We start from the raw sequence: 21,863 nt of genomic DNA, 5'->3' as shown, positions 1-21,863 counted from the left end.
CTTCTCTAATTATTGCACAGCAACACCAAATCAATACATGTTCCTCTGCAAAATAAAAACATGTTATATAATATTGCTACCATTTGAATGCTTTTCTGGAAATGTTTACTTAATTTTCAGACTCTTTAAGAAGTCTTTTGAAAAAAAGTTAGCAATCCAACAGCACCTATCTTTGCAAAAGCACAGAAAGAAGAACTCATGCATTACTCTAATAATGAAAACACAGGCACAATCTAAATGTAGGAGTATTCAAAGGTAGAAACTGCAATGGACTTGGGTGTTGTCCATTTTGTTATTTTGGGTCATTGCTTGGGAGTTAGGTGAACTATTGCCTTAATGTCCAAAGATCAGGTTGTGTGGGAGCGTACAACCTAATTTTCTCCATATATTTGGCGGTATTCATCTTTTTTGGAGTCTCGCTGTCTTCCTGCTGCTGATAAGCAGCTAAACAGCAGGATCCTGCCATCAGCTAGCTTTTCTGTAAAGATGTAATTAGTAAGATGATGACTGTAGAATGAAGGATTACCTGGTGCTAGACGTTGGGATTTCAGTTCTGTTCAGATAGGTAAGTCCTGTCTTACCAGAAGAGAGAAGGTTTATGCTCACAACCAGCCTTATCATCTAATGAGCTCCAATTAGGCTATGAATTTAATTAAGAATGGCTTCATTTAATGCCACAAAGTGACACAATTTGGCCAAATAGCCAAGTCCAGGAATTGTCCTTGTGGATCTAAATGTTTTCTGTTTAATAATGATTAAGGCCTTTGTCATCCTGACAACACTCAAACCTTGTAGTTTGACAAGATTTCAAAAATAGGTTTCCTGGGACTTACGTGGACATAATAACTTGATTATAATCTGTGCTGTGAACTGTGGAATGCTTATAAATGTGCATCTAACCGTGCATACTAGAGAGGAGCAAACATTAAAGCAACAAACAAGCAGCTCCTTGACTCCTACAGTAAGGTGTTGTTCTGTTTAAGCTGATAAACTTCACTCAAAATTGTTTAGATACATTTAAAATCTATTATAAAGAAACCATCCTTAAGGTTCAATTTTGTATTGTACAAACCAGAGCTTTTTCAAAACAAGCTTGCACCTATTGGTCCTTTTAAGTACAAATGGAAGTAGCTTTGTCCATTTGAAAAACTTTATTCATAAAGTGAACAGTCACCATGCAGAATAAGCCTGTTGTGCCTATAGACTATATAAAATAATGGATGAAACATTAGATCATGTGATCCATTGGTTTCTGAAGACCGATTTTTTTGATGCCAATCAAAGTTAGCTTTGCTCTCAGGTCCTTCAGCTGAAGCTTGCCAAAATACCATGTTTACAGGATGGATCAGACTGATCACCTGGGGCCTCATGTACAAAGAGTGCGGGGATTTCAACGTGAATCCGTGCGTGGAATTCTTGGGTACTCAAAAAAAGATTCTCAAAACTGACCCAAATCCACGCACGTTTCTTTGAACATCACAATCATGAAATGGCATAAATTGCGCCAAAATTACACGATTAATTCAAAATGCCTGACTTCCTGTTCGGTTTCGGCCTTGGCGCCAAGAGACTTTTATTTAAGTTGCGACATGATACAGGTGTGTACCGATTTTCGTGCATGTAAGTCAAACCGTATTGTGGGGCTTGAGGCACAAAGTTTTCCATGTGGCACTGTTGAGCCATTTTGCCATGCCCATTAATGCAAACCATTAAATATCAAATTTTTCGCTAGGCCTGGCTTGCGTGCAAAATTTGGTGACTTTTGGGGAACTATCAAATATGGACCAATCAGATGAAGGGGGGGCGTGCTTTTTGGCGTCAAGCGTCGCCACGGTAACGCTTTTGAAAGAGAAAAGTAATGCGCTTTGTCGCAGGATGGAGACGCATATTTTGATGTATAACACACCTGGGTGTACTTTACGGTTCGGGTCGTATTAACTGCCGGAGGAATGGCATAAATTGCACCAAAATTACGCGATTAATTCAAAATGTTCAAAATGGCTGACTTCCTGTTCAGTTTCGGCCATGGCGCCAAGAGACTTTTCTTTAAGTTGTGACATGATACAGGTGTGTAGCGATTTTCGTGCATGTACGTCAAACCGTATTGTGGGGCTTGAGGCACAAAGTTTTTTCTGTCTGATGATCAGATGAAGGGTGGGCGTGCTTTTTGGCGTCTAGCGTCGCCACGGTAACGTTTTTGACTGAGAAAAGTAATGCGCGTTGTCGCAGGATGGAGACGCACATTTTGATGTATAACACACCTGGGTGCACGTTACGGTTTGGGCTCTGAAGAAATGGCATAAATTTCGCCAAAATGACATGATTAATTGAAAATGGCCGACTTCCTTTTCGGTTTCGGCCATGGCGCCAAGAGACTTTTCTTTAAGTTGCGACATGATACAGGTGTGTACCGATTTTCGTGTATGTACGCCAAACCATATTGTGGGGCTTGAGGCACAAATTTTTCTAGGGGGCGCTGTTGAGCCATCTTACCACGCCCATTAATGCAAACCATGAAATATCAAATTTTTCGTTTTTTTTTTTTTTTTGGTTGGTGGTTTTTTTGGTTTTGGTTGTGTGCGTTCCGTGAAGAGTTGAGGTTTTATTATGATCGTAAGGGTTTGTGAATGTTTATGAGAACAGTTTTTCATTTACAATGACGACCCGGCCAAGAGGCAGCACAAAATAATAAAAAAATACACATAACAAAAATATGAGTAAAAAGTGGTAGCGCTGGTCCGTTAGAGTTACAAACATGTGCAATGATCACAGATTAATGTTGGGCGTGTATTTTTGAAGGAGGACAATGGGATGAATGTTTGAAGCGTTTGCTGCAGATGATTCCAATCACTAGCAGCAGCAAACTGAAATGAATTATGTCCAAAGGAGGTGCAGGGTTTTGGAATGACCAGGTTAGTGTAACTGCTTGAAAGTAGGTTCCGATTACTGATGTTGATATTAAGGGCCAATCCCAATGTTTACCCTACTCACTACCACTAGCCCTCAACCACTACCACTTCACCCTCAAAATTAAGCCACAAGGAGTAGGGCTTTGTAATCTTCCCTAGGGATTGGTACACCACTTGCTACCTCACTGCGTGGTTTACGTTCGGGTATATAAGCGACTGCGTAGTTACGTTTGCACATACTTCACACCATATCAGGAAGCCGAGAGCTAAAAGCAAGCTAAAAGCTGTTTTAATTTCCGCTGTAGCGCTGTTAATATGCCACTTTATTAAGTTTTAATATTTTTTCAGGCGTACAAGTAACCGTTAAGATCCCCAACCTGGGCTCAGTTTATCCAAATAACGCTTAAGAAATTTGCTCCGATGTTTTTCGGGGATGAGAAGAGCCGCTGGCTCGGGAGCAGCAGCAGCTCACGGCCGGAGTACAGACATGATCGCCGGGTCAACCTACGCCATTGTCTCAGGGAGAAAGTGATCCAACAAACTGACCTGAAGCTCTGTGGCTGAAATAAATCATTTAGGAAGATAAATGTTGGTTTAATAGATGAAATCTAACAGTTGTAGCTGCCACATTAGTTTGTCTGAATATAAAGTGAAGCAATAAAAAATATAATATAATATATTATAAAGTGATAATAATATAAAGTGAATATAAAGTGAAATTTTCTCTGGCCCTCCAGAAGTTGCGAAGTTTTTTCAGATCTTGCCAGAATAAAGGCTGATTTATAGTTGCGCGTTAAATCGACGCAGGGCCTACGGGGTAGGATACGGCGTAGCCTACGCCGTAGGCTCTGCGTTGGTGATGGGTATTAAAAGGAGCACCTGTAACAAAGCGGTTGGCGGTGTTGTAGATGACGTCAAGTTTATTGAGAAGAGTTTTGGAGGCAGACCTATATACTATATCACCGTAAATCACGGTGAATTCGTAAAATAAGTATTTGGTCACCTACAAACAAGCAGAATTTGGGAAAGACAAAGGACGCTGGGCAACACAGACTTTCAACTTTCAACTCCCTCCAAAGATTTTCTATGGGCTTGAGATCTGGAGACTGGCTAGGCCACTCCAGGATCTTGAAATGTTTCTTACGAAGCTACTCCTTCATTGCCCGGGCGGTGTGTTTGGGATCATTTTCATGCTGACAGACCCAGCCACGTTTCATCTTCAATGCCCTTGCTGATGGAAGGAGGTTTTCACTCAAAATCCCACGATACATGGCCCTATTCATTCTTTCCCTTACACGGATCAGTCGTCCTGGTCCCTTTGCAAAAAAACATTCCCAAAGCATGATGTTTCCACCTCCATGCTTCAAAGTAGGTATGGTGCAACTCAGCTTTATTTCTCCTCCAAACACGTTGTGTTCCTACCAAAATGTTCTACTTCATCTGACCATATAACATTCTCCCAATCCTCTTCTGCATCATCCAAATGCTCTCTAACAAACTTCAGACGGGCCTGGACATGTACTGGCTTAAGCAAGGGGACACGTCTGGCACTGCAGGATTTGAGTTCCTGGCGGCGTAGTGTGTTACTGATGGTAGCCTTTGTTGCTTTGGTCCCAGCTCTCTGCAGGTCATTCACTAGGTCCCCCCGTGGGGATTTTTACTCACCGTTCTTGTGATCATTTTTACCCCACGGGGTGAGATCATGCGTGTAGCCCCGGATCGAGGGAGATTATCAGTGGTCTTCTATTTTTTAATATTTGCTCCCACAGTTGATTTCTTCACACCAAGCTGTTTACCTATTGCAAATTCGGTCTTCCCAGCCTGGTGCAGGTCTACAATTTTGTTTCTCACGTCCTTTGACAGCTCTTTGGTCTTTCTCTGGCAGACCAACCAAACCAAAAGACCTTGACATTAGCAGTTTCCACACTATTATGATTTTCCGAAATGTGACCCAGACAATACCCTTATCTAACCCCGGTGAATCCAGGCCAGAGGTCAGGGTCTGGTTTACAGAGTTTACCTGCTGATTTCCTGCAACACCACTGCAACATGTGTCAGTCGGACAAAGAAAACACAGAACTGCATATGAGAACACAGACACAAATGCACACACATTTGCATGTGATCCTCCTACGAAATGGCAGACTTCCACTATCCCAAGCTGAAAAAACATTGGTTGGAGGGGGAAAAGTTCATTTTAGTGGGCCTGGGCTTCCTTTTAAAGAACTAATTCACATAAACATGGTATGTGTGTCAGTGTGGTGAAAAGGTTCAGACAGAAGGTTTTTTTGGTCAGCAATGCATAGATTGAGGATGTGAGAGTACTATAACGGCCAATTCAAATCTGCAGCTGGATAGAGACCATTCAGTGTTACAGCATAACTTTATACAGTATGTACCAACATAAGCATTATGAATTTAATGTTTTCCTTTGTATCTTTCTATTTTGGAACATAATATTAATTTACAGATCTATGTGCATCAGGTAAGGAAGAAAAGCAAAGTGACCTCCAAAATAATTTTAACTTTGTAAAAAGATTTGAATAAAAAGGTTAAAAAAGGTTGAAAAAGATGAAGGTAAAAACACACAAACAAAAAAACGGAAAAGCAATAAAATGGTAATTGTTATTAGTATTATCATTATTATTTGAGTATACAGTGAAAAGAGAGGCAAGCAAAACCCCTTCTGTCCATTACAGCTAATTACACCTTTGAGCTGAGATGCTTGTGAGAGAGCATGGTGGGTAATTAAAGTACAGGTAAGACATTAACTTACTGTTGTTAGCCATTAATCAGTGTTTACCTTCAGAGGGCTTTCTCTTTGTAATTAATAATCAGGTTGGACAATGAGTAATCACCTAAGAGGAAGTTGTGTGTGCTGATGTATGCATGCTCATATATGCACGTGTTATTAAGAAAGATGATTTAGCCAGCTTTGAAAAAGCAGTCTTCCTGATAAAACAACTTGTAATTGATTTCACCAAACAGAAAAGGATATAAGCTTAAGTAAGAAAAAAAAGAAAAGAACCTTTACAGTACATGGGTTACTGTATGAAGTTTGCACTATTTTCGATCCACCTACAACACTTACAATTTAAAATTAAATGGAATTAAATAAGTACTGCAAACTGTTTTTTTGCATGGAACTCTGTAATACAATATCTATATAAAACAAAATAAACTGTTTTTTTTGTAATTACAAAAGGAGGCATTCATGTGCTTGAGGTAAAAAAAAAAAAAAAAATAAAAAAATAAAATCACTCTTGGGTCCCAGAAGGTGACTGATAACTTTTCGAATAAGACTAAAACACAAACGAACACAAATTGTGCTCACTTGTGCTCGTACATTCTTTATCATTCAAATGATATAAATTGACCAGTCAACGACTGTTTAAATGCTTAAAATGAAGCTAATATCTTTAAGTTTCTTCTTCATAACCAGGAAGTACTTATTTCAGCAGTTCCAACAGTAATATTCTCGAGTATAACAATCATGAAATGTAAAGATATTCAGAGGATTTGCTGCCAGTTGCTGAAAACTTATTAAAGGCAAAGGTCTTATGTCTGAGGACTCAGAAACACACCAAACAGCACAAAGAGAATAATTACTAAAGTAAGATTGACTGAAGTAGCAAGAAATGAGCCCACACCAAAATCTCACTGAAAATAATTAGGGGAAACGTGTAAAAATAAGGTAAAATGTAAAAAGAAAGGCAGTGATCACCAAAGCTGCTGCCTTTCAAACAGAACACAAGTCTATGTACTGCAAATAATTTGGCAAATATACAGTCAGATCCCATCCTTCCTTTTGCATACTGTATCAAACAAATTGGGGAAAAAACTTTGCACACTCCAAAAAGGACATTAATGTATGTTTCAATACAACTGTGAAAACTAGCAGAGCTTAAACAAAGCAGAAACAAGGAAGCATATAGAAATAATAAGGGAATTTATCAACATTAGAAGTGTATCTGAACTTTAACAGATATTGGACATAATCCATTAAGAGTAGTATAAGCACACTGACAAGGTTTTATTGTCACTAAACATTCTGCAACCAAGTGAGGAGTACCAATCATTTCATGTATGACTTTTATATATGACATTTTATCCATACTGTTCAAAATGGGTTCTTCTGCTCTTTTTCTTTCTTATTTACTTAAAAGTAATTTATGAGAGACCGTATTTCTTGTCCCTGTTATTCCGTCAATTTTTTTATTTTTTCAATTTCTCGAGGTCTTTAAAGCAGCACTATATAACTTTTCCACCTTAATATACTATTTCCAGAGTCATTGTGATGGTACATCAACTTCCAACAGGTTTAATGACACCTCTGTCATGGTCTGAAGGGGTCTGTATCTGGCACTATAGGTGCATGGTAGGAACCCTTCCACACTAAAAAACTACAATTTTTTACGGCTTTGACTGCTTTACGGCATACGTCACTTCCCCCCTCCTTCCCGATTCGTAGTCGAGACGAAAGCTGGGCAGGGCGTGGAGCGCAGAGCTCAGCAGAAGCTGGTAGTCATGGCCGAAGCAGCGAAAAAACCGAAGAAAATAAAAGTTTTATCGGAGGAGGCGAAAAAAAAAAAGGAAACGGGAGAGTAGCAAGCTAAATGCAGACCAGGGTCGGATCATTCACACGGGTTTTATTCCCCACTTCTCCAGCTAAACGCAGTTGCTGGTCAGCTCTCTGCGGTGCGATTAACCCCAATATTCAGATAAAACTAGTTTGTTGAGGAAAAAATATTAACTCTATTTGTAGCTGCAGAGGAAAAAAATAATCCCACGAGGAAAACAAAAATATTGCTCACGCCTCGGAGCCTCTTCCGCATAATATAGCAGTGAAAAAAGTAAGAGTAATACAAAACATGTACTGTATGTTGTACTATTACACAAATTTATTGAAACACATGGCGAGTCAAACATCTACCAAAGCAGCTGCCAAACACTCCTAAACAAGGTTGCCTAAGACGTGGGTTGTGCAGAACTGCGGCTCCTACGAGGAGGTCCACTCTTTAGTAGGGATTTCATATGGATCCAAACCGTTAATAATCATTATTTTCACCATATACCGCTCCCTGGCTTCCTTGTTTAAGGTATCCTGGTAAATTCCAGTTCCTTTCCAGCAGTTTAACATCTTTTTTTTGCGTTCCGTCTGTTCACTTGAAAGTCCGTCCCGTCTTCATTTACTATCAAAACAAATGCACGCGACGGGGACAGGAGTTTTCCGGCAGTACGCGCTGGTGCTCATGGGAAATGTAGTGTTCTTTCTGGTAAAGCATTACCGCTTTTGTCCAAAGGAGCTGCCAAACTCAACAAAAGCTGAAAGTTACATAGTGCTGCTTTAACAATAATATCTTAGGACTAACCAAACTACCCATCTTTGTCTGACAGCTTTGCAATAGCTCCAGCATCACTGCCACACACAAAGCCATGCACACACCCACACCCACACACACATACACACAGCAAAAGCATTTCCAGGAGGAGATTGGTTCCACTATTTAGGTTGTGTTCAACATACTGCTGACAGAATTCTGCAAGTGTGATATGTAAGCACCAAGTGCCAAAGAAATGCCTTTCAAAATAAGATATATTCTTTTTGAAAGATGTCATAGAGAAGGTTAAAAAAATAAGGAGGGTTTCCAGTCACATAACGGAAATTGACTTTTATCACAACTATAATCAGAGGCAGGACAGACACCCACATTGTGCATTATTATCACTTTCTCTCTAGGCCTTTAAGGTTCATGGGGTAACTCAGAACAGTAGAAAAAAAACAAAGATGTCCTTTTCATTTTCTTCAAAAGTACACTCACCTGGTGAAAACAAGGCATTAAAAACAAACTAAGAAAAAAAGATTCAAGAATCGGCCACAAACCTACCATCACTGCAATAACTGGAATAAGGACACAGGAAGTACAAAAATGGTAGATGAAATAAAAATGAGAAAAGCACAGATGCAGAGAAAGCAAGAGAGAAATGTCAGATTCCTTCATCCCCATTATTCCATGATGCTGCATGACCAACACACATTCAACACTTTTCTAGCACTCAAAAATCTAAGTGTGTCTGTCTGATCATATGCCATTCTCCACAGCAACTGCGGATTTGCCCCAGGCCAGGCTCAGGCCAGGCTACACAAAACAGCAGTGGTTCACATTTTGACGAATGTCTCTGCATATGTGCACACGCATACCGTGCATGACAGCGAGGATTCACTTGTCTGTTATCTGTTGCTGAGAAGCTTTATCTTCAGCCCCATTTACCACACCTACACATATAAACAGGCTAATACCATAGCAACGCAGACAACAGAAGCCACAATGGTATGTGTGCTGATTGAAGTGTTGGGCTATGATGCCCTGACAGCTTTCCCTCAACCCTCTCTCAACCTCGTCACCTCTGTTGCTCTGCTGTAACTCTTACCACAATGGCTGCTGCTTGTGAACCTGCCAAGCTGCCAAGGACACAAAGATGACTGAGACAACCTTTGACATCAGAAGCTGCCACCAAAAGACCAGAGACAAGCTGAGTTGGCAGCAATGTTAACAGGCTAGAGACCCAGATCTTTTCAGTGTGGTTAAAGTAGCAAAAGTCAATGGATCACAAGTCAATAGTGCATCCACACCGAAAAGATGCTGGGTCAAATAGGTCTGTGGTAGGGGGCACAGTGGCGCAGCTGGTAGTGCAGTCGTCTCACAGCTAGAACGTCCTTGGTTGAATTCTCGCCGGGGTCGCTATGGGTGCTGAGTGCATGTTAGATTCCCCCATGACTTCAGCACCCACACCCTGGATAGGGTTGGTGTAATGGCCTTTCTGTGTGGAGTTTGCATGTTCTCCCTGTGTTCCCTTCGGTAGCTAATGTGAGCTACCCTCACAAAAACATACAACAGTCCTGGGCTACACACTGCCCCCTCTAGCAAGCCGGGGCGCCAGATGGGGTGGGGAGGATCCGGCCTGAATAACGTGATCCTTCCATGCGCTACGTCTGGCCGGAGAAGCTTCACCCTTGCTGGTGAAAAGAAGCAGCCTGCTCACTCCTCAATTTAAGGAGACTTGAGCTCAGTGTGGGCCCTCCAGGAGTTGGTAGAGGATGAGCAATGCCCAGGACTGACTTAGATAGGAGCATTGGGTGATGAAATGGGAAAAAATCAGGGATTAAAAAAAAAGAAAAATAGGCCTGTGTTTGAACAATGCTAAGCATGGCAACAATTTATTAACTGACAAGAGACACAATCTATCAAAAAGAGAAATAAGAAAAAGAAAACTGACATTTGAACATAAAATGCAGCATGGGTTTCGTATTGGAGGCTTCATGACATTTCAAGAAGCTGATTCACTGGTAGATGTTCAGGCCATCTGCCCACACGACTCCATGTGGAACAAGCCATTTAGTGAGGGAGATGAGATAGGAATGTTAGAAATGTACTCACAGATATGTGGAGTTGTGCAGATGACCTATACATTCACCATGATGTCACTGAGAAGCTTAGAAAAAAAGATTGTAGCAAAAAAGAACAACCTCTTGAGTGATGATGGAAATAAGATATGAGACAAGGATGTGTTTCATTGTATCTATATATATATATACATATACATATACATATACATATATATATATATATATATATATATATATATATATATATATATATATATATATACACACACACACACATATATAATATGCAGAGCAGACAAAGCTCTCTTCAGTGGAGGTGAGACTGCACCGGGCTTTATGTTTATATCAACGATGCCTGGTGCAGAGTTTATGGTTTATTAAGTGAGCCCAATAACAACAAAAGAGGGGAGGCACTAAATGAACTGTATCACTCCATCAGTGAGCAGCAAATGCATTTCTCATCCTGGCTGGGAATGTTAACCACACAGACCCTAAGCTTGTTTCCCAAAATGCACAAACACACAGATTTTCCAACCTGAGTTAACAACACACTGGATCTTGTCTATACTACCCACACAAGAGTTGGTGTTAGTAAATCTCTAGTTAGTGTAAACTCTAGTGTATTAGAGTCAGTAGTCATAGCTGCAGCTATAGAACAATACTATAATAGTTAGTCTCAAACACAGCTTCGGGGTAGATATGCTGCTATAGGCCTATGCTGCAGGGGGGCAACAACATGATCCACTGGGCGGTGCCTCTCACCCTTCATCTCTTCTCCTTTTCCATTTTTATTCATTATAAGTATCTCATAGCCACCAATTTTGTCCATCGTTCCCGTAGTTTCTTGTGTTGGCCCCCTTTTTTCTCTTTTGTGCATGTTTGCAGGCCGGAGCTTCAGGACCTGCGTGCTGGCCTGCGGTACCTACCGGCCCCCCCCTGGTCATCCTGCTGCTGCTTCCAAATGCCTGTGTGGATGCAGTGTTGTACATGAACGCGTTCAAATGAACCCGTTCATTGAACACGTTCATTTATGTGAGAACGTTGAACTGAACGCAACATAAAGAACTTGAACGTGAACTTGTTCATTGTGCAGATCATGAACTGGAATTTGAACTGTTCAGATTATGTGAGTTGCAGCTTCACTGTTTAGGTCCAATTATTACGGAATAATCCTTCTTATTTCACCAGCGGGCGGCGCGCACATTTAAAATACTCGACGAGCCCGGTGCAGTCTTTACGAATGTAGGCTGATTTATGGTTCCGCGTTACACCAACGCGGAACCTACGGCGTAGGATACGCGGCGTGCGGACCGTATGGTTTGCGTCGCCGCGTACCTTACGCCGTAGCCTTCGCCGTCGATTTAACGCGGAACCATAAATCAGCCTTGACGGGTGAAGAGAGACGTTGCAGTCGCAGCGTCAGCGAGCCATCAGATGATGATCCGCTTATCATTATCTGCGGGAATTTTACACATCGTTTCCCAAAGAGTCTGACGGTAAGAAACTAACCTTTCTGTGCAAATTATGTCCACCTGCGCTGAGAAAACAAGTCTGAACGTCTGCCTCGTCAACTTCAAATTTGAAACGTCATGTGGAGTTAAAGCATCCGCCCAGTGGAAGAAAATATCTGCGAGTCCTTAACAATCAAAAAAGTTCCCAGAAAGACCAAGAGGTCTGATTTCCCAGTAACAGGCAGACAAATTGATAATGCACTACAATGTTGGAGATTTACGCTAATTCCAGCATGACAGCATCCACAGGTTAAAGTCACCAAACCAGTTTGGAAACAGGTACGAGTGTGGTGCGAAGGGTTTTCAGAGGCACTTCCGGGATGTTTTAACACCACAGACTGTGATGTATTTAAATGAGCTGCACAGAGACTGTCACTCCCTACATCACCAAGTGCATTGATGATGTAACGGACACTAAGACCATCACTGTTTGTGCTAATCAGAAGCTGTGGCTGACAGGAGAGGTTTACAGGGTCCTGAAGGTAGACTTGGAGACAAGGTGGACCTGAGAGAAGCTAGAGCCAACTTGTCCCGCAGCATCAGAGAGGCCAAGAGGCAGTACTCCAGGAGAAAAACTCATCCTTCAGCAACAGCAGACACACTTGGAACCTGTGGTATGGGGATACAGAACATTATGGACTACATGCCTCCACAGCACTCCTCTGCTGAATCTCCTGCTTGCAACCAGGTGCTGACACTGTCCTTGGAGAATGTGCCGAGAGCCCTAAGCAGGATCAACGTACACAAAGCTCCGGGTCCTGACAACATACCCAGTCGTGTACTAAAAGACTCTCCTGGAGGAACTCATGGATGTCTTCACAGAGATATTCAACATCTCTCTGACGCAGGCTGTTGTCCCCACATGCCTCAAAACCATTGCCATCATTCCGGTACCAAAGAAATCATCTCCCTCCTCTTTCAACAACTACCGCCCCCGGTTGCACTTACTCCCACCAATGAAGTGCTTCATGCGGCTAGTCATGCACCATATCAAATCCTTCCTGTCACTCACCCTGGACCCCTACCAGTTTGCATATCGTACCAGCCGCAATGACACTAATGAAATCTCCACTGCCTTCCACTCAAACCTCACACATCTGGAAAATAAAGACTTGTATGTTAGAACGATGTTCATAGACTTTAGTTCAGCATTTAACACAATCATACCCCAGTAGATTATCCACAAACTGGACCAGCTTGGACTCAACACCTCGCTGTGCAACCAGCTACTAGACTTCCTGAGGAAGAGACAAGACACAGTATGGGTCAGCAGCAAGACATCCAGCACCATCATTCCTTAGACGGAGACTTTCCAAGGATGGGTACTAAGACCCCTGCTCGTCAATTCTGTTCAATTCAATTTTATTTATATAGCTTTTATTACAACACAACTTGTCTCTAGGCGCTTTCCAAAGACCCAGAGCATGACCCCCAAGTAATTATTACAGAAACAATGGCAGGAAAAAACTCCCCTATTGGGAGAAAAACCTTATGTCAAACATTGGCAAGGAAATAAGTGCCCCCCCCTTATGAGCCAGGGTCTGGTTAACGGTTCTGTTTCATCTGGCTTCATAGACAAATACAGCTGCGTATCATCTGCATAGCAATGAAAATTGATGCTGTGATTCTTAATAATACTTCCCGGGCTGCATGTATAAAGTGAACAAGATTGGCCCTAGCACTGAACCCTGCAGGACACCGTAGCAGACCCTTTTCTGTGCAGAATAAACTTCATTAACATGAACAAACTAGAATGTGTCAGATAAATATGATCAAACCAACCTAGAGCTGTTAATCCCAATACCATGATTTAACCTGTGAAATAAAATGCTGTGATCAACAGTCAAAAGCAGCACTGAGGCCCAGCAGAACTAGTACACTAATCCATTATCAGAGGCCATAAGAAATTCATCAGTGACTCTAACCATGCAGGGCTGTTTCTGTGCTATGATGTATTATGAACCTTGGCTGAAAAACTGCAAATATACAGTATAATTTACATACAGGTGGGCACATAATTGGCTCGCAACTACCTATTCCAGAATTTTAGATATAAATGGAAAGTTGGAAATAGTTCGATAATTTGCTAGAATGTATGGGTCAAGAGAGGGTTATTTGAGTAAAGGTTTAATTACTACGACTTTAAAAACCTGCAGCACTTATTCTGATGTCAGGGATAGGTTGATCTGATCCAATATTATCGTACTATTAAGAGAGAAAACATTTTTGAGTAGTTGAGTTGGAATGGAGACTAAGACACATGGATGATTTAGCTTTATTCACAACTGAGGTCAGCTCAGACAGGTCTTCAGGAACGAAACAGTCATGTCAGGACCTGAGGAAGTCACTGAAGCCGAAGAAACCCCTAGTTGGGCCTGCTCAATTTTATTCTCTAATTCAGATGATTTTACTGTTAAAGAAAGTCTTCGTACTGAGCGCTGCAGGAATGCACAGCTCAAAAGAGCTGTGACTCTTTGTCAGCCTGAGAAGATTGGGGAAATTTTTCATGGGTGGAACCCACATACTCAGTTCTGCTGCTCATCCCACAAATGCATATTCCTTACAAATGTGACACAATTTAAAATACATAAATTAAAATAAAGAGGCTTTCCAAGGGTATAAGATTAATTGTCAAGAAGCATTGTTTCAACAAAGAAATAATCTACCAAACACATATTTTTATATGTTTATATATATACTGTATATATAAAATATGTATATCATGGTTGTCTGTCTCTGTATGTGGCCCTGTGATGGACTGGTGACCTGTCCATGATGTACCCCTGCCTCTCGCCTGTAATGAGTTGGGATAGGCTCCAGCAGACCCCCGTAACCCTGCACAGGAGATATATATATATATATATATATATATATATATATATATATATATATATATATATATATATACATATACTCACACTCATATATACCCACACAATATGTATACACACACACGCACACACACACAGTGTAACAACTTGTGTCTGAACATACTTTCCTCTTGTTTCTCAGTGTTTGCTAGTGGGTGTGTGCCTGCATGTGTGTCACTCTTCGAACAACATTGCAATCATCATCTCTTATCAACAGTCATGTTGAGGATTAGAGCTTTTATCTCTAATCCTACATTAAGGACACATACTCATGATAGATGTGACATCATCAAGGCCAGTGAATCAAAGAGAGGGCATGAGGACAGGAAGGCAAACACCACAGGAAAGGATTAATGAATAAAGAGGACAGAATAGTTGATGAAAAAGCAAGACGACATAGACCTGACCTGTACTCTCCCTGTATGTTTCTGCAGCGTGTGCAAGACAACCTCTGTGTATTTGTGTTTCAAGATAATCTGCCACTGTTTCAGTCTTTCTGACAATGAACCCTCTCAAACAACTCTACTTAGATCTTGGATCTATCCAGTGTCAGTAGCAAGTGCATAAACACAAACCGTCTCGGTCAGGAGAGAAACACCTTCAGATGTCTCACTGTCAGGTTAACACACCCACACACAGGACTGTATTTGGATTTTGCACCTTTATCATCCATCAGGATTTTTTTCCTGTTTGTCAAAGCAATTTCCCTAACCTACACTCGTGAATCAGTTGTAGCAGTCCTCAACTACAATAGTTATTTATGCCGCAAACTAAGATAAACACAACAATGTGACCATAGATACAGAGATAATTAAGTTTGGCAAGTTGTTTTTTATAAACTGAAGAAAAAAAACTGATGCTTAAACATTGAAATAGCTCCATTACTTTATTACTGTTGGAGTGTGTGTATTCAGAGACAGTTTGATACCTGCAGAAACTCGGGGGCAGTCTGGCAGCATGGGATCGAGAGGCGTGTCCAATGGTTCAGGACTTGATACCCAGTTACAACAGCACTGTAGGATGAAAAAGCAAAAAAGATTTAAATTGGAAAGTCAAAGGATATATTTTGCTTCTTTGTTATATTAAACATGTTAAAAAAATAAAAATGAATTATTGCTCGTGATGAGTGCCTATATAGAAACTTAATTTTAATAGAATTAAATTTCGCACATAAACATCCACAAAACTTATTCATGAAAAGACAAAAGCAAGAAAAAAATAAGAGGAAAAAAATTAAACATGGACAAATAAAGAGAAAAAAACCCCCACTAAGCTAAAATAGTAAGGCAAGGGGAAAGGGGACAGGTATGGAGGACAAGGGAAGATACAGTACGCAAGAGGGAGTGAGTATGGATGATCGTGGTGGGGGAAGATAAGACAGAGACAGGAACAAGCAATTAAAAGCTCTTTGACATGTTGCTCAGACAGCTTGCCATTTGTTTATGGTGGAGAGCTGAGGCCTTCTACCATGGCTGATCAGTGGGTGCCCTGGGGGGGAGAGTGTCTGCCCAGCTTGCTGACCCATAACCCCCTGCAAACACCCTACTCCTCTCAAACCCCTTGTGGTTGACAACTCCACTGTCAGAAAAAGAGGAAGACCTCTTTATCAGTTTTTTTTTTGCCATCTTTATCCTACCGTCTTTGTGGTGCTTCCTATTTCTACCTACCACAACACAATGTAGTTATATAGACATATACAGTTTGCATGTTATATACCATTAATGAAGTACATCATTGCCTTAAAACAGAGCAAGGTACTTATTTTCTGTGCCTGAAGTTTTCATTATTTGGGTTAAGCAGATGACAACACATCAAACTGTGTTTGGCCTTTTTTTCTCTTTACTGTGCAATGAGGACTGGTAAGCTGTGGCTTGTAAGGTTAGAACAAAAACAAGGGAAAAGGGAGAATGAAACAGAGAGGCTGAGAAGGAATGCTTAGAGAAGACATTCTCTTAGATAAGATAAAAGTTCAATAGAAGAAAGAGAAAATGTAAAGAGATTAGAATGTGCAGCTGGCGTCCTTCTGATTCACTGCTTATCTGCCCTTGTTTACTTTCACCCTGGCCCCCTGACAGCCATTACTGTGTTGTGTTTGTGTGTGAATGTGTGTGTGTATGTCACTGACTGCCCTTACAAAGTGCCTCCCTAAAAAGCATGCAATGTTATACTCAAATAAACTCACAAATGCACGTGTTCTTGGATTCTCACTTTCAGGATCACTGGCAGCAAAAAACTATCGATTAATTGCGAAATAATTTTGGATTAATGCTACTTGGTAATTGTGGAGACTGAATATTTCATTATCTACAATATATAATATCCACATTGTTTAGAATCTCTGTGCACATGGGCGCAAATCAATACTGGACACCCATGATCATCAGGCCCCTGAGGTGGTACTGCATTAGAATTGTGTATAATTCTTTAATGGAAATCAGTGCATGGGTTGAGAAGCACTTCTGGAAATCACCATCTAAGAACATAGTTTGCTGACGCAGTCATAAATGAGAAGAACACTTGCTTGAAACTCCATCATGTCAAATAGAAAAAAGGAGAAAAAAGAGCCATGTGACTGGATGTGAACATGATTCGGATATGTTGCAATATTCCCAGTGCCAAAGCTTTTTTTAAATGGACTGAGGGAAAATCCTTTAAATCTGAAATTCTTTACTGAAACAAGAGGGCTTTTTAGATGGGAACCTGCTATTATTGCTGGATGATGAAGCCTGTTTAACACCTCGTGCTTAAAGACGAGTTGAGGGAAGGTGAGTTGGGAGGCGTTATTCGTGAAACATGACGTAACCTGTGTGGGCGTGTAGAATGATGTATCATCCCTACATCAGCAGGATGAAATATGCCATCAGACAGGTGTAATTTTCAAAACGAGGATAGATGAACATCTGGATTAGCATTTTTTGGCCGGGTTTTTTTTTCTTGCAAACTCCTGGTATTTGTCATCTTTGTGGCCACTTTTTCAAACAATGAACCATGATTTATGGTTTCGGACATACTCTGGTTTATGGCGTCACCAGATCTCCTCAACTTGCAAATATAAGCACTACCTGTGACGTTCTGGTGCTGTTACTCTCATCAGCTGTTTCCTTATTTTATAAAACAATAATAATAAATACATTAAAAAAAACCCCTCCCCTGGTGGGTTGTACTGAGGTTACATGATCAACAAATCCCTCCCACGACCTGCCATCCCGCTTTTGTTCTGTTTACATTAGACCTGACCCACAGTTAAATGTACCCTTGGAGGCGGGGCCAATTTGACATGCCACCATGTGTCGGTCAATGTAAGAAGGACAGTTGACAAGCGCGTAAAACGTGGGGTATCCGCCAATGTAAAAGGGGCTAATGAGTGCTGTATCCTATGGGCAAAAGCTTTCGTGCTCTTATTGGCGTGCAATTCAAAAGCCTACATCTCTGATGTTCTGGAGGTGCATTAGTGCATCTGGAATTGACAGGATGTGCATTTCGAAAGACAATGTCACTTCGGAAAGGTAAATATAGGTTTTAGAGCCAGATACACAATGTTCCCATCCAGACATCATCTCTTCACAGAAGGCCTTGCATCTTTCAGCAAAACAATGTATAGGATTCTGGGTGCTGAGGAGGCCTGTTGTCAGTGCAGATCATTCATTTAAATAATGATGATGCAAAAAATATCACAAAGAAAACCCAGGACTACTGAGCAGCTCAAATTGTATATGAATGGAAGAAATTCCTGATTCACCATCATCCCTCAGTTTTTCAGCCTTCAAGATCAAACATCTTAACATTTGAGAAGGATGTGTAATAAGGGGAGCCACAGAGTGAGAGGGGACAGAGGAGAGGAGGCTGAGGGGTTTAGTGTTGGGGTAAGATGAGAAGTAATTTTGGTAAACAGTGGCATGTTGTGTATTTTTAGATCTTTTACTTCGCGCTAGATGTTCTCTCCTCTGAGGCTGGGCTTGAGGGCAGAGCAGTGCAGAGCACAGAAGCTGTGGGGCTCCTTGACTGCTACATCAAGTGTCTCATTGTATCTCTTTTAATTCATTCAGTCTGTCTGGAGAAAGATGTCAGCTGGGCTGTGGAGCAATGGGCTGAAGGCGGATGGAAAAAGTGAAAAGAGGGAGTCTTTCAAAGGGCCCTCCACCCTCCCCTACAACTCTGCCATCACCACCAATACAGGCAGGGAGGCTGAGATCTGAATAGATTTGTCAAGGCAACAACACACATGTGCACACAAACTCTTGCAGAAGTCCACACACACAGCACAAAGCCCCAGAGCTGTGGGAGACCACAGGCATAACAGCAGTCACATAAAGGCAAGGCCTGCTGGCTGGGATTAGAGAAGGGGCGACATGACAAAAGGATGGCACATCACAGGCTGCCTCTGATGCATCGCATCATCACTTCAAGCAGCTCGTCCACCGATCAATGGTGCCATTGAACTAAAGGATGACAGAGAAACAAACTTGTAAATAGATCTGACTTTCCCTACAACTCTACTCTGTTCATGTGTTTCTCTTTGTATGCCTGGATTTCCTCTGCTTGTGAACACGTGATTACAATATATACGTTTACATACTTGTTGGAATGCACAATTAATTTTATTTCAGAAAAATATATTATTACCAATAAAACCTGGATACAACACTCTTAAAGTTCCTTTAAAATTGAAGAGCCTAAGACAAAGTGCTGAAGTTAACAAAAAAACAACTAACCACAGGGTCTGAGAGAGTAAAGCACAGCCAAGAGTCAGAAAACCCCTCTACCTGTGAGAAAAGGCTTTTTTGTGTTCAAACTAGGGGTGGGTATTGGGAAGGACCTCACGATACGATACGCATCACGATACTTGAGCCACGATACGATACACATTGCGATATCCCGATTATGCGATATCCCGATTATTATATTCTACATAGTTCACCGAAAAATTTAAAAATGCATTACACATCTTAAAATCCAAGTTGTATATATGTACATCAGATGATAGTGATGGATCTTAAAATCCGAGTTGCACGTTCATCAGATTATAGTGACAATTCATGGGACAAACTGAGTCAAAACAATGTTTTATTATAACTATACAAGCTAAAGTTACAACATATTTGTAGATGTTTTTCATATTATTTACATCATATGAAATTAACATTAAATTTAGTATGAGGTTGCTTTAATTATGTGGCAAATGATAATAAACACAAGAAAGATGGGTACTAAAACCAAGGGCAGGCCCAGTGATCAGTCAGTATAGATATAAATCCATAAATAAATAAACCTCTGTCCATTATTTTTCATTTTTTAAGGACAGGCAATTGTGTTATATAAAAAATAAATTATAAAATGAAATAAAACGTGAAATAAAACCAGAGCTCAGTGCAGGGCCCTCCCAGGGTTGGTAGAGAGTGGCAATGCCCAGGACTGTCACTTAGGTAGGAGCACTGGGTGATATAATGGGAAAAAAATCGGCGATAAAAAATATTAAAAAAAAAAAAAAAAAAAATCGATATTCAAATTTTTAATATCGATATTGAATCGGCTGGAAAAGTATCGCGATATATTGCCATATCGATATTTTTGCCCACCCCTAGTTCAAACGCATGTAAACATTGAGTAAAAACAAAACAAAAAAAAAACATAATATCCTCAATATTCAGAGGCACACTTTTTATTTTTAACTTTTAATTTATGGCTTTTTTTTACATTACAAGAAGAATAGACAATAAGTAAGCTTAAACATATTACAAAACAAACATGTGAGGTCATGGAATTATTAGTAACTCAAGTCAACTTTAACAACCTTACAGTGTAGTGCCATAGAAAATGTAAGAGTGTCTCTCTCATCGGTTAAATAGATACACCTTTTTGCGATTTTCTCCCAGTTCTTTTTCAAGTCGTATGGAATAGGTAATCTGTTCTGAAAGATGTTCATCTTTAGCAATACTAATAAAGAGGTCAGCAGTAGGACTGTTTTTTTTATGAGCCAACATTTTGTAATGGCCTTTTTACTTGCTGTCAGCAAGATTTTCAATAGATAAGTTTGTCCTTGTTCAGTCCATCAGGAAAAAGACCAAGATGTGAAGGTTGAGCTGATACTAAAACCCAGTGTCAGTGGCACACTTTCAATATAACAAAAGTGAGGATACATTTTTCTAAGAATCTAATAATGTTAATGTGAAAGCATATGAACACAATCATTAAATAAAAGGATGAATATTTTTCAAAGCATCTACAAATAGTTCAATTTAGCTACAAAAGGTATCTAAATGTCTTCATTTTGCAAGTATGTAACTTGAAAATTCCTGAAGTAACAAAAAAAAAAGAAGTCTCCTAAACTATAACATATATGACAGCCTACCACCTAACTTCTCAGAAATAAGTTCTTAGGATCAGTTTTTGTTCACTCTCCCTGAGACTGTCTCTCCCATCTCCTCCAGTTGCTGTATAATCTCTATGGATCAGGATGCTTTATTCATGACCATAGTGATAGTCTTTCTGAGTATGCATGGCGTGCCTGTGTGTGTGGTATGAGTGCGTGTGTGTGTAGTATGTGGGTGCACACACTCTGGGCAGGCCAGTAGAGTGTGACAGCAGGCCAGCACAGTGACAGGAGACACCTTGGAAACTGTGACAGGCTGCCAGCTGTACACAATCATTTGGATTTCCCTCTCACACTCACTTCTCACTGGGCTACTCATCTTTCTCCACATATATCTTTTCCTACCCTTTTCTCCATTTATATTCACTCCATTCATATTGTACCTGTCTTTCTGTGTTTCCTTATTCACAGCTCTACCCTGTGCTTTCTTAGTGCCAGTCAACAGGATTTAAATAATTGAACTTTTCTCACTATATAGATATATATATATATATTTTTTTTTCTTTCTTTTTCTGTCTCAGTCTTCAGAGAAGTCTCTGTCCACACTTTTCCCTACTGATGTTTTGTTTCCCCTCAAATTTACTCGAGGTATTTTGTGTCCTTGTTGTGACGTCAGGTGCCTCTTGTTTGACCCTTCTGGTCTTTTTAACCTGGCTCAGCAGGCACTGATCTCTAAATCCAATCTTTTCTTCCCTACTCTTCTGATTGCTCTATCCTACCCTACCATCCAGTGAACTCTTAAGCCTTGAAGAGAAGAAATAGCACCAGACTGGGGTTTCCTTGACCTCACATGCA

At 40.5% G+C, this 21,863-nt stretch overlaps 1 protein-coding gene across 3 annotated transcripts in view; it reads right to left on the bottom strand.

Annotated features, from left to right (window-relative positions):
• Positions 1–21,863, bottom strand: part of arb2a (ARB2 cotranscriptional regulator A) — a 194,338-nt gene that overhangs the window by 42,096 nt on the left and 130,379 nt on the right. For all 3 annotated transcript variants that reach the window (XM_061728967.1, XM_061728968.1, XM_061728969.1), the window contains exon 10: positions 15,627–15,711. In XM_061728967.1, coding sequence (XP_061584951.1) covers positions 15,627–15,711 — 85 coding nt within the window. The remainder of the gene's footprint in view (positions 1–15,626; positions 15,712–21,863) is intronic.

Source organism: Cololabis saira, chromosome 9 (assembly GCF_033807715.1).
Source record: "Cololabis saira isolate AMF1-May2022 chromosome 9, fColSai1.1, whole genome shotgun sequence".
NCBI classification, from domain to species: Eukaryota; Metazoa; Chordata; class Actinopteri; order Beloniformes; family Belonidae; genus Cololabis; species Cololabis saira.
This window is presented reverse-complemented; position numbering and strand designations above follow the sequence as displayed.